This window comes from Camponotus floridanus, unplaced genomic scaffold, assembly GCF_003227725.1.
Source record: "Camponotus floridanus strain SB8 unplaced genomic scaffold, Cflo_v7.5 scaffold13, whole genome shotgun sequence".
Lineage (NCBI taxonomy): Eukaryota > Metazoa > Arthropoda > Insecta > Hymenoptera > Formicidae > Camponotus > Camponotus floridanus.
In genome coordinates this window covers 2,492,884-2,505,678 of record NW_020229248.1, presented here as the reverse complement: position 1 = coordinate 2,505,678, position 12,795 = coordinate 2,492,884, and the positions used below count along the sequence as shown (strand labels likewise).

The following is a 12,795-nucleotide window of genomic DNA, read 5'->3' as shown; positions in this document are numbered from 1 at the left end:
AAAATTTATAATAGGTCGACATATCTAGATATGTCATTCTACCCGATGAGGTATCTGCCATCTTTCGGCGTATTCAATGAGATGACTTTACGTCCCTCTATTAGATATCTCTCGGATATACGATTTGGTATGTGGATATCCTTCTCAAGGTGGCAAGATAAAGAGCGAGCGTTATAAAATTGAAGCGAGAGGGATTGGAGGAGAAAAGGTAAAGGCGGAGAAATACACAAGACTCAGATATGATAATCCATATGTGTGCGTGTCCTCCTTCTCGTTCCTCTCGCGGTTCTCCCCGCGGATACCCTTCTCAAGGTAGCGAAGACTAGAGCGGGACGGAGTCACGAGAGGATGAAATCCAGAGTAAGAAAAGGATACCCTCGATAACGTATGTCTGCGCGGCCGTCTTCGTTTCGCTTATATTCTTCGATCACGTGTATCCTTCTCAAGGTAGCAAGGTGGAGTAGGACGCGATTCGAAGGTGGAACCAAAAAAGAGAAAGAGAATGGGAAAGAGAAAGAAAGAAAGATGGAATCAGAGACGGTGAAGAGGACGGAGGACCGCGATATAATGCACGCGTGCGTATAACGCGATCGCCTTCGTTCTTCTCGTGGCACTCTCATCGAATATCTTTCTCGAGAAACGACTAGACCGAGCGAGAGAGATGAAGAAGCGGCGCGTCGAAGAGAGACAACTGCAGAGATACGATAATGTCGGGTGGCCACGATGCCGGCCGCTGCCTCGTCGATTACTTGATGCTCTGTTTGTATCCGTACGGCTCGCTGTGGAGACGATGGGTCTGTTCTGGTCCCGCTCGTCCACAAGATCCGTAAGCCCGTCCTTGTTTCGCGTTGGCTACCTGCGTACCAGCCTTCCCCTTCCCTCCTGTCGTCTCCTACCACCGCCCGCGATATGTCTGTGCGTCTCTTTCGATCTCATCGTACCGCTCGAGAGCAAATGAGCGAGAGAACATCTGGAGGAAGAGAGAGAGAGAGAGAGAAAGAGAGAGAGAGACGACGACTCGGAGAAGCCCAAGGGCCCTCACCACTCTCTCTGATACATCACAAATCGGGATATCTTTCTCTCCTTCTCGATTAAGAGTAGGAGGATACCAGGAGGGATATGGTGGACCATGATGTTAGATTATATTGCTATACTGCGAGAGAAAGAGAGATAAAAAGAGCCGTCGAAGGAAGAGTCGAAAGGGAGGCGTTATAGGGTACGCAGGTAAAGGAGGAAGAACGAGACGAAAAGAGAAACCTAAGAGAAGCCTAAGAGAGCCGCTTAAAAGTGAAGGAAGCTGACTGTGTGAGGGACCGGAGAGAAAAAAAACGCGAAGGGGAACAAGTAGGAGGGAGAAGGAGAGAGAAAGAGAGGCAGGAGGAGGGAAATACTGTGCACAAGCGTGTGTGGAACACGAGTGGAACGGAGGGGGGAATCTGAGGCTTGGAGCCAAGAGCGGGATGCTGAGAGGCAGAGGAGGTAGGCGGCCATGTTGCCGTCTCCCGAGAGAAGAGAGAACGATTCGAGAGGCTGCTTCGTTTGTTGCTTGCAGCGGCGCGACTGAAACTTTCGGCGGTTTAAATTTTACTCCCGTATTTTACATTCTTTTCTCAGATACAAAGTGCACATTTTCAAAACAGTACATTTCTTTCAGCGCGTTAAACTTGAAGATCCCGTTGAATGATCGATTGGTAAAATCTTCTAGTGATTGTATGCGACGGTAAATCATCGTTGTCGTCGCCGTGAACAAGTGTGTGACTGAAGCCGGTGCGCGATTGTACGATTCGGAACAAGATATTCGGAACCAGTTTAATAAGACCCAGGAACAAGTGAATACAACCGAGTACAATCGAGTGGACGCATAAAACGAAACATAGTGATCAATAGCAATGTTCGAGACTCGTGAAATGTCTACGTCAACAATATGTAAATCGCGAGTGTGATATGAAGTGAATAGACGACGCGTTAGATAGAAAAATCCAAGATCTCACGGTGCCATAAATTCTTCACCGGTGAGGAACGAGAGCGAAAACTAAGAAGTGACGACGAAAGAAGCGCGGGCCTTCGAAGAAGGGTGCCCTCGAGAGGAGAGTGACTTCGATATTAGCGGATATTCGCCGAGAGATCATACGTTTCGGTTTACGACGAAGATGGTGACTATCATTCATTGAGATGTAATCCAGCACACAGGAGGGACGCTCAGTAGTTTGTAGTTGGTCCCCATCCCTCCCCCCCCCTCTATTACCCTATCGTTCCCCTCGCGACCTCTGTCACCTACTCTCCCTCTCTCACCTCCCCCCGCGCACATGCGCGCGCGATAATCCACTTCACCGGTAAAGCGACCATCGGACCAGCGGCTTCTTACGAATGCACCGGCTGTTGTATCGCGCAACACTTCTTCCCCCCTCCCCTTCTTCTAATGCGATACCAACGAGTGAGTATTTATCTTTATATTCTTGTCTAATCCTCTCGGTATTATTATATCGCGCTCCTTCTTTTCTCGCATTTTCATTAATAGCCGGAGGCTACCTACGCGATGACGTACAGGTGATGCGCAGGTAACCTACCGGTGAACAAGTGAGACGCGGGACCATGACCGTTCAATGCATGATTTTCAGTTGGCAAGACGTCTTATATCTGCTTTTTTCATTCTTTTGCAATCGGTTTTAGTATATAGTTGCTTTTTTTAGTATCGTGATACACACGTATACTATCGTTATATTAAAGAAATAGTAAAAATTGTGTGGCATAATAGAGTAAATCTTTTCACGCGAGGAGATGTAAGACGATGTATGTACATGCACGTACATATGTACGTATATTTTCACAGAATTATTATAATATGATGCAATATTGGACTGTTTGTAAACAGAGATCGTTATTGGATTAGATATTTTTTATGATAATATAAATCCGCGTTATGTATTAATTTTAGAATATAAACAATACGTATAATTACTTCTTTCGCCAAATTACATGCATGTTCAACATCTCGTAAATATATACAATAGTTAAATTGAAAAATTAATATTTTTATGAGATATTAATTTTCCATTATATTGAATGCATATGGAATATCGGTGAACGTTTCAAAAACATTCTCAAATATTCCCGTAAATCTTCGATTCTGTTTTTTTCATTCCCCAGAAACGCATGCGTGTTAATGTTTCTACTTAATTAAAAATTATCTCGAATTTCGAAAATTCCATAAAATTTTCTTAAAACTCAGCAGCCAGCAACTTTAAAGTTTCTTTTTAAAACTAATCCCAAGCGGTTATTCATCAAAATCGATAATAAAATTTCCAATGGAAAAATAAAAGAAAAGTTGACAGACACGAAAAAGGCCGTCCCCGGAGACGAGAAGAATCCGTACTCGGATACACAGAATGTTTTCGCGCATAATTTTAAAATTCCATTTACGGATCGGCGCGTTCTCCAAGGGAATCAACTGAAACTCTCACTAAATCTCTAGAAATTCACTCTCGTTGCACTAACGGCAGTCTGCGCAGCTGTATCTGAGACTGCAACCGCGATGCACACCGCCGCGACAAACGGCAGTTTGTTGAATCTATCAGCGGCAGGTGCAACGCACGACCGAGGCGTTCAACGCCGACAAAGGCACATCGCCGTCGCGCGATCCGTCAATCGAGGAGACGCCTCGCTTCCTCTTTGTACGAACTCGACGGAGTCCACCGTCTCCGGAGGCATCGTTCACTGACGCGAGGCGAGGGCGTACAGGTACTTGAAATACAAACGGACCCACGGAGGTGGGTCCAATCTGATGCAGGGTTCCCTTTGAGAATCAGGTTAGACCGGCCGAACCTGCTCCTCTGGCTTCTCGTCTCCGGTTCGCGGTTGTATACCGGCCTCGTGTGCGTACCTACTCCTTCTCCCCGGTCGCCCCAATCTCCTTCTTCCGCGTAGTAGGTAGGTACCTACCTATCTACTTCCCGCCGCCACCCTCTTCGGCATCTCTCTGTGTTCTCTCCCCTCTGTCTCTCTCTCTTTCTTTCTAACAACCAGTCTTGTTACTTCCTCGCGAGCATCACCGCGTCTCCGTTATTGACGGCGCGGCTCGAGAAATGAAACGTGAAAGAGAGAGACGGACAAAAAGAGAGTGAGAACCAGCATCGTTCTGTGTGCTCACTCTCGATGGTCCGGCTTCCTCGTTACGTCTATTATTATACCTGTCTATCCGTCAGAACAGTGCCCGCGAGCTGAATTCCAGTTTTACGCGCGCGCCCTCCTCCACGCGCCCGCGCGTACTCCACCGTAGTAAAAGCAGATGGGCAGGCGAGGAGAAGAGCGAACCGAAGAGAGACTGGTTTTACTAATATCCACCTGGATGAAAGAGACCGCATGGATTGCGAAGACGTAGAATTCGCGGTGTCAGACTGGTTGACCGACATCCGCGCGAATCCTCGCCCGGCGATAAACGCCGAACCTGCTCGCGCACACGCGCTCGGGTTCCGGTTTCCCGTGTTCGCGCAAGATTACGCGTGTCACGCGTGCGAAACTTCTCTTCCTCTCGCGAGCCACGTGCAGAGTGTCCGACGTGGATTCTCCGATTCCGGATCGGCACCTACCTGCTACACGGAAAACGTAGGATTATTCCTACCTGCCCATTTCGTCCCGAAGTCGTTACCAAACCGACAGCCGGTTCGTCTCGTTCCCACCGATGAGCTTGTTCTTAACGCGCGCGGGAGGAACAAGTCGCTTCTTCCGTCTTCACTCTCGATCACCTTGCCCTCCTCTTTACGCGTGTTACTACTTTCGCATGCATTGAACTCGCGCATTAAATGCGCGCGCGTACTTTATTATTTGAGATAAATAGTTGAACGACGAAAATTTACTTATTCGAATCATTAATAAAATAATATCGATATCTCTGTACATGATGTGCCGTACTTTAAACCTTTTCTCTCGTTTGCTTCTTGCAGGTCTTTACCGCCCGCTTTTTTTCTTCGAGTATACACGTGCCATACAAGCCTCAGCAACCTGTGATACGATAATCCGATGCCTAAAATTATACATTCGCGTAGACATAGACGCATAATCGAAGACTAGAACAGACTGAAAGGTTTTCAATCGTTACATCTAGAAGCTGAAACAGAAACGACTGCAACTGTCGGAGGGAAAAACAGACGATCTGGTGTATTAAACGAATATTACGGTACAACGAAAAGAAGAGAACTGGAAGACAACGCCGGAGAATGTCAACGTGTACCGACGAGGGCGACACACCCCTGCATATGCAGGAGGCTCTATCTCCGGTCAGTTTCAAATAATGTCAAATAATAAGATTTAACGAAGCGTATTTGCAGCGTGCATTTATTATTGAATAGATTTGTCTGATGTAAGAACTATACTTGCATCTAATATAGGCTCAATATAAAAAACAAATTAGAGAATCAGATCAGAATCTCATTTCTCTCTCTTTCTCATAATTATGTAATACAATAATATACAATAATCAACAAAAATTTAATCAACAAAAGTCTAAAAATCTCCGATAATTTAATAAATACAATTTCAGGTATTATAACATTTATGTAAAATATTAATCATTAACTGATGCTTTATTCAATAATGTAAAATATTAATTATTAACTGATATTTTATTCAATGCGCGGATCATTAAGATTAAAAAATATTCTAATTGGAAATTTTTCTAAAATTAAAAATTCAACTATATTTGAGTATTATAATTCTATATATGATCTTTTTATAGTACTTCAATATAATACATGACATAATTATCTATATTTTATTATCAGACTGCATTTTCGTGAGTGTAATGCATTCTTCTATGCATTTTCTCTTTCTTTCTTCCCTCTTTCTGACCGTGTTTTTTTTTCTTTTAGTTTCTCTTTTCGTTATGTCTCTCAACAATACCACCCGTTGCGAAGGTAAACCGAGACTTATGAACTGCAGAATTATTGTAGTCGACTCACTAGGAAGTTTTTCAAAGTTTTTCTTTTCAACCCTCAAACTATGTGATTTTAATTGATTAATCATAATTTATTTGGTAAATAACAAAAAAAGGATCATTGAAAGTACAATTTTAGAAAAGCAAGTTGAATATTCTGAAAGTGATACACGCCACAAACCGTAAAGAATTAGAAAAGAATAAATTATACTAAGAAAAGAATAAATTGTATAGAGGATCCTACAAAACGGTTTTAGGAATACGAGCATAGCAAATTTGCACAAAGAAATTATTTGTCTTTATATTTATTTTTCTCATAACTAATATATCAGAAAAATTATATAATATATCATATAAAATTTTTTTTATTAATTTATGATTTTTTATTCATTAATTTTTTCATTATTTTATTAATTTACAATTACGTTCTGATGTCTTTTCTGAGTAAATTTTTTTATGAATCTTAATTATAATTTAAAAATTAATTTAAAAAATCAATTTTTTGATAACTTTAATCGAACACGCGTTCATAATTAAAAAATTATCGTTTGTGATGAAGGAATTTTACATAATTCTAATTACTTAATTTGATCAGATTTATTGAACAATCATTTTTATGACACCATTCGTCATAATTTTTACATTTGTGAAAATTTAATTTGTAAAATCGTTACATAATTTCAGATTTTTTTATTTTATTTTAAAGAATTGTTTTCCAATCGCGCGTCGTATACAAAAGTGAAACGCTTTGGCCCGTTATGTTCGCGTTACGGCATCCTACGATGAGAAACTCGATTAATGATACATAAGCCGTTCGATAAAATTTTAATATATAGTTCGAACAGTTATGATTAAAAACCGTGAACTCATTGTAGTTTCAGTCTATTGACTCTACAGTAAATTTGACTGTACGTATGAATTAAATACTTTAAAGCTATAGAATTTTCAAATTTTTCGATTGTCTGTTTTATCTAGTAATAAAAAAAATATATGCATTAGAATCAAATAGTTGATGGAACATGTAAGCTTAAAAAATTCATTAAGCAAGCTATTCCCTTGTTTTTTTCCCGGACAATAATGCGTAATCATAATTATATAGTTGGAAAAAATAATTACGCATTAATTTATTATGTGCATTCGATATTCTGAAAATGGCAGCGTAAAAAAATTTGAAGAAATTCTTTTACAAGAAATTCTTTTACGAGATAAAATGAAACAAGCGTATAAAGATCCAAGATATCGATAAACGCATATGTAAAGACTAATAAAAAATAATTTGCTATTCCTAATTATCGTCGGTGAATGAGCGCATATAAATCTTGAGAAAAGTCGAAAGTAAGGACGATACATTTCACACCTGCATCTGGCGCCTTTAATAAGTGGTTAAATCCGTACACTTACGATAAGCATCGCAAGCATGCAAGCATACCGGGTGCTCAAGTAGCCGTGTAAATATTATCGCGCTTCCAGATCGCAAGAGAATATCCTACCCATCGCGCTTCGTCGAAACGTGGACGATCTAAGCTTTCCCGTCGTCGTGGACACGTATGTGCCAATGTCCCCTTATTAAACCTCGGCATTCTTTCGTTTGCATTAAACGAACGGTATGTTAGTCATTCGTTCGTCTTGTATATCTATCTACATAACTACGGACAAAACTGGATAGGACGAAGGAAGAGATCCGCGGCGATGACTTTTCAGATTTCTCATATAAACTGACGGTTAAACGAAGGGAACCTTCGACGATGATCGCGCCGTTCATTATGGAGATAAGAAATAAAGGCTCTTTAATAGAATTCCGAGCGACTGGTTATTTTGTATCTTCATTAACTTTTTCGTTAACCGATTCGTTATTGGGCGGCAACGGCAAAAAGAAAAAGAAAGAGAATCTCCCCGTAATTCGTGAACGCGCGTCTTTTCTCGATTCGAATGACTCATACCGATCGCAAAAACGAGATTGAAAGCGTATGAAAAAAAAGTGTATCGAAAATAAACGCGCGCGCATCGACGAAATGAACGCCGAAATATTTTACTTGCGAGACAAGTCGCGGTAAAAAGGAGAGCGCTTGATGACTAACGATGATAAGCGATAATCAGCGACGACGTTAATTAAATAAACGATGGTATGCGTACCTCGTAACTTATGAAATATTTAATATTTGATTATGTTAAACATTGGAAAATGAGGTTACGTAGAGTAATATTATTCGTGCTGCATCATCATATTATTAATGATTACGATTAAAATATCCTGCATTCAATGAACAATAACGCAAGAAAGATTTCATCATAATTGCGATCGTCATTTTTGTCACAATCAACACATTTAAGACTAATGCTGTTACAACTGAAAACATTAACAGTAAAATAATTAAAAAAGAGTTGTTTCATGAAGAGCTCTTTCTAGATGTATGATAATGTAAAAATAACATTCTCTCTATACACGTACTCTACATTGCAATTCATAAAATTCCGAGATTCATGTTTATTTTTATTTTTAAAGAAAGTAGTTAAATTTATTAAATTTTATCATTTTTGACACTATGCTGATATAAACAAAAAATATATTATAAATATCATATATGGTAAAAGGATACAGCAGAATATTATTTTAAAAAAATACATTTATTTTTTATTTTATAATACAAAACTTTATGATTAAAGCTTTATCAATAACGTATATGATTTCTTCCGCAAATATTCTGCAAAATAAAAACTTAAACTACTGTATTTTCTTCGAAAGCAATTAAACAGCTTTTTTCGAAACACGTTATTTCTAGAGAGCCAAAGCTAATATTTTCTTCACTAGAGCAACCAGAGGTGATAAAACGAGCAATAATGTTTACGATTACAAAAAAAGTAAATCGCAAAAATGCTCCGACCATTGCGGGATGAATGAGAATCGTATCCCGAGACACGTACGGAGCCAGGAACGTACCACGAAAGAAAAGTATCTAACGATTCCACGTATCTACGTTGCAGCTGCGTGCAATGCAATCGGCAATAACTGCACGTTGCAAACGTCCGCGATGTTTGCGCGTGATTCGCGGTTTACGGCAGCGAACGGGTAAGAAACGAGGGAGACCGTCGTTCGAGTAACCGTCGAGTTTTAGCCGCGGACGGACGGGCCATTCGACCGGCAGACATGTCTGGACTACCGTCCGTCGCGGGCTTTCACGAACGCAGTCCGACCGGCCAATTAACTGTTATTATGAAGCATTTCTTGCGTGTAAACAGAGCGAGCAGCATTCTGAATCAAGCACCGCGAGCCGTAAGATTCGCGGTAATCATTTCGCGAGCTCGCGAAATCGCGAACGTTCGTTCGACAAGTTTTTCCGCGATTAGATGATGGTTGTCTATTATTTGGATGATAGATGAAATATCATTCACATTTCGGCGAAAAACTTTTGCTATCTTAAAAGAGGTATCCCATGAGAAATGTCACGCAAATAAATTTTACTTTTATTGTAGCAAGTTCAATAAATTCAATAAATGAGGGATTAATTTTCTCAAGTATCAAGGTAATAAATAAACCGTTTTTACATGATAGGTTGCTTTAATCTGCATATTACAAGAAACTAAAGAAGAAACCAATAATAGTCTCTTCTAATAATAGAATAAACGTCAAGATAAATGCGGCACTAATAGAGAGCTGAACGGAATAATAGCAAAATTATAAAAAAATATATTTCTACGTTCAATGCCTACCGCTATATGTATATATTTTTGCCTGTTGTCGGTCTTTTCCGTACGCGAAATGCAATAAAAACTAATAAATTCGCGCGCGATTGCAGTGGATCACCGTAGAACGATCGATATATCGGCGACTTTATATCGGTATGATAAATTTCAACGCGACTGACATGGGATTAGATTCCGGATGAAGTCGGTACACGATCGAGTATTCGCATCGCGGAGTACTTAACGTCGTGTAACGACCGCGGGAGGTTTGTGTCACGGTCGCGACTCGAGTTGATTAATATCCTTAGCCGGAGTATCTGAGACCCCTGACACCGCCGATCGAGCATATCGCAACGAATGGCGGCGCGATGTCAAAAATAGCTCTTCCCGGTAGCTCCTCGGACGATTATCATTCAGAAAATAAATTTGCGGAGATCTTTAAGTACATCGGGGAATTACGGTGAAATGCGTCGAAAGAGTCTAAATTCGCAAAACCGCAATGCTCGCGGTGGCATGACTATTTTTATTGTCCGCGCGACATTACCGTTATGCCAAGACCGTTTTGTCCATTAGACACTCGAGATACAATGCTTGGTGTCTATGAACGTCGCGTTTAAGGCCTGTAAAAAATTTATTGCCACTAAAATATAATGATGAAATTTACTTATAATGCGTGCGTCTATTTCTGCACGATTCTAAGTTACATCGGAATCTCGAGAGTAAACTCGTAGCAATATATACATTAAATATCGCATGATAAAAATAAAATTTCAGATTATTAATGTGATTAAAATAAATTACGAAAAACTATACCTAATTTATTCATTAGTTATTTACGTTTAGAATAATTCGCACGTATCGATTTTGTGCTGAATCAAGATATATGTCTATTATATAATACACGTAATCATATGTAATTAGAATTAACGTTAACATGACATGTTTAATTTAAAATTACGTACACACATGTAAAAAAGGGATAACAAGCACGCAATGAAAAGTCTTCAAAATATAATAGCGATTCTACACTCAAAAAAATTGTTCGACAAAAGGTGTGAAATTACGACGTTGTTAATAATAAGTTTGTCAGGTCTGAACATCAGAAAACTATAATCGCGAGATAAACATTGTTACCTTGACTCATGGAGACACGTGTAGTCTATTCAGAGGCTCGCATTCGTCCATTAATGATTTTACTCATAGTTACCGATCGTATTTCATCGCGCTAATCCTCGCGGTTTAATCGTAGGGTCGCGATTATTCATCGGCGTCTGGATTTACGACGGTCAACGCGAGGAAATATAGGAACCGGTGACACTTGGGATTAAGTCTCGCGCTTACCGCAAGGAAATGAGTAAAGGGAGGAAAAGATATTTTTCGAAGAAAAAGAAGAGAGAGAGAAAAGAATTTTGCGCTTAGGCTAACGGCGCGCGTAATTCACGCGTATCTTTGCGCGCGCGAAAGATGTCTAGACATTAAGAGGGTGATTCATAATATAGTTAATTATGTTAATTGACGGAACCTATCGCTGCGGCTGTAGACTGCTGCAATATGCACGAGCCTTAATAGCGCTGCCACGTCGCTCGCTGTCACGTTACGAATGATGCCGCGGTGACTGTGTGGCATCGGGCAGCTCTCGAGGTCTCGGAGGTTTCCTTAGGAAAAAAAGAGAGAGAGAAAGAGAGAAATACTCTTCGAGCGCCGTAACTTATGTTACTGGCTAGAAAGCATGATAATCCGGCGACACGTGGGAAATTCCAAACGACGTCGTTATTGTACCGTACAGGTCCTTATTCATACGGGTCGAAGGGGTTTTCGCGCAGGCTAACTTCGGGAATTAGGTGCATCAGTAAAGTGACCGTCGTCACAGAAAAAGAATTGACCATTAACTATATACTACTTATTTAGAATATCTGTTTTATGAGCAGTATAATCTCTAAGTGGAAGTAGAAATTTTAGCGAAATCCCAATGAGGCTTCTCTTTATTATTCAACCACTAAACTTTTTTTAGCGAAGATTCTGAAATTCATGAATAACTTTTGCAATTTTATTCGTTGTTGATCGCGTATAAGAGAATAACTTTCGACAAAATTTGAGTTTTATCTGATATTCATGAAATTTAAAAACATGTGGTGAGAATAATTTTATTCAAGAGGAAAAAAAAATTATCCAAGGACATTATTTAACTTCTCATTCATCGGTGCATTTAATCTCGCGGTTGCGTGTCATGCGACTATCATTCGGTGAACAGTTCAATAAAACGCGCGCATCGATTTTCGGGGAACGATATATTGCGGCAATGTGTGACGTGTTGGACATCGATTAGATAACGACGTGCAAGTATGGCTCGTCAGCTTTTCAGAAATGAAAGGTATAAAGCGCATTAAGTTGACTCTTCCTGAATCTTGCGGCGAAGAAAGCGCAGTGTGGCTTAGCACGTGGAGAGTCCCAAGCGAGTGAAACGTACCTAGATCGTGCTTATAATCATTTCATCTTTGAATATACTGCAAGAATTTCTCGGCGCGCGTGTTACAAGCAACGGGCGATTAATTATGACGAGGGGATGGCTGACGGTACGAAACAGAGATCTCGTACTGTGTGCGCGCCGCGTCAAGATATTAATATAATTTCTATCGCGATATTATTAGCATTCGAAAATGTTATAGGTTGTTGCAATGCACATTCACGCATGTACACATGGAAACGGCTTTATCCGGGACGAGAGAGCACTCGGGTATATAAATCCTAATGTCGTAAACTGCACTGTTAATGCGATTAATAAATTAGCACCGACTGTGTGTAGTGTGTTTAAGCTCCGTTATCATTGTAAATGATTTAATCCTACTTATATGCACAATCGGCGACCAACAACAAATGCAAAGAATTTTTAGAAAAAAAAGAGAAAAATCAAACTCCCTCGCAAAGCGAGAAAGAGGAAAAAGGAACGATTGGTATTGCATAAAGATCAAGGCTTATCATTATTACTCGATGTAATGCGACTACTATACTTTTATGCGGTTACAGAGTGCGATTTCACAATCGCATTGCATTATTTTTTCTTTCATATTAATTCAATATAATAAAAAATATCGTTAATAAATATATCTAATATGACAGCGAAATCAAACTAGAAAAAATCATTTGCATTAATCAACATTCATGATCAATTCGTTAAATTCTCCGTC

The 12,795-nt window shown here is 39.9% G+C and overlaps 1 protein-coding gene across 2 annotated transcripts in view; it reads left to right on the top strand.

Moving 5' to 3' along the window:
* Positions 1 to 1,397: 1,397 nt before the first annotated feature.
* LOC105255211 (protein grainyhead) overlaps positions 1,398 to 12,795 on the top strand; it is a 104,302-nt gene continuing 92,904 nt past the window's right edge. Inside the window, exons 1-2 of one of the 2 annotated variants that reach the window (XM_011264356.3) lie at positions 1,398 to 2,434; positions 4,941 to 5,273. In XM_011264356.3, coding sequence (XP_011262658.1) covers positions 5,214 to 5,273 — 60 coding nt within the window. In that variant the 5' untranslated portion in view covers positions 1,398 to 2,434; positions 4,941 to 5,213. The remainder of the gene's footprint in view (positions 2,435 to 4,940; positions 5,274 to 12,795) is intronic. The other variant, XM_011264355.3, reaches the window with a different exon arrangement.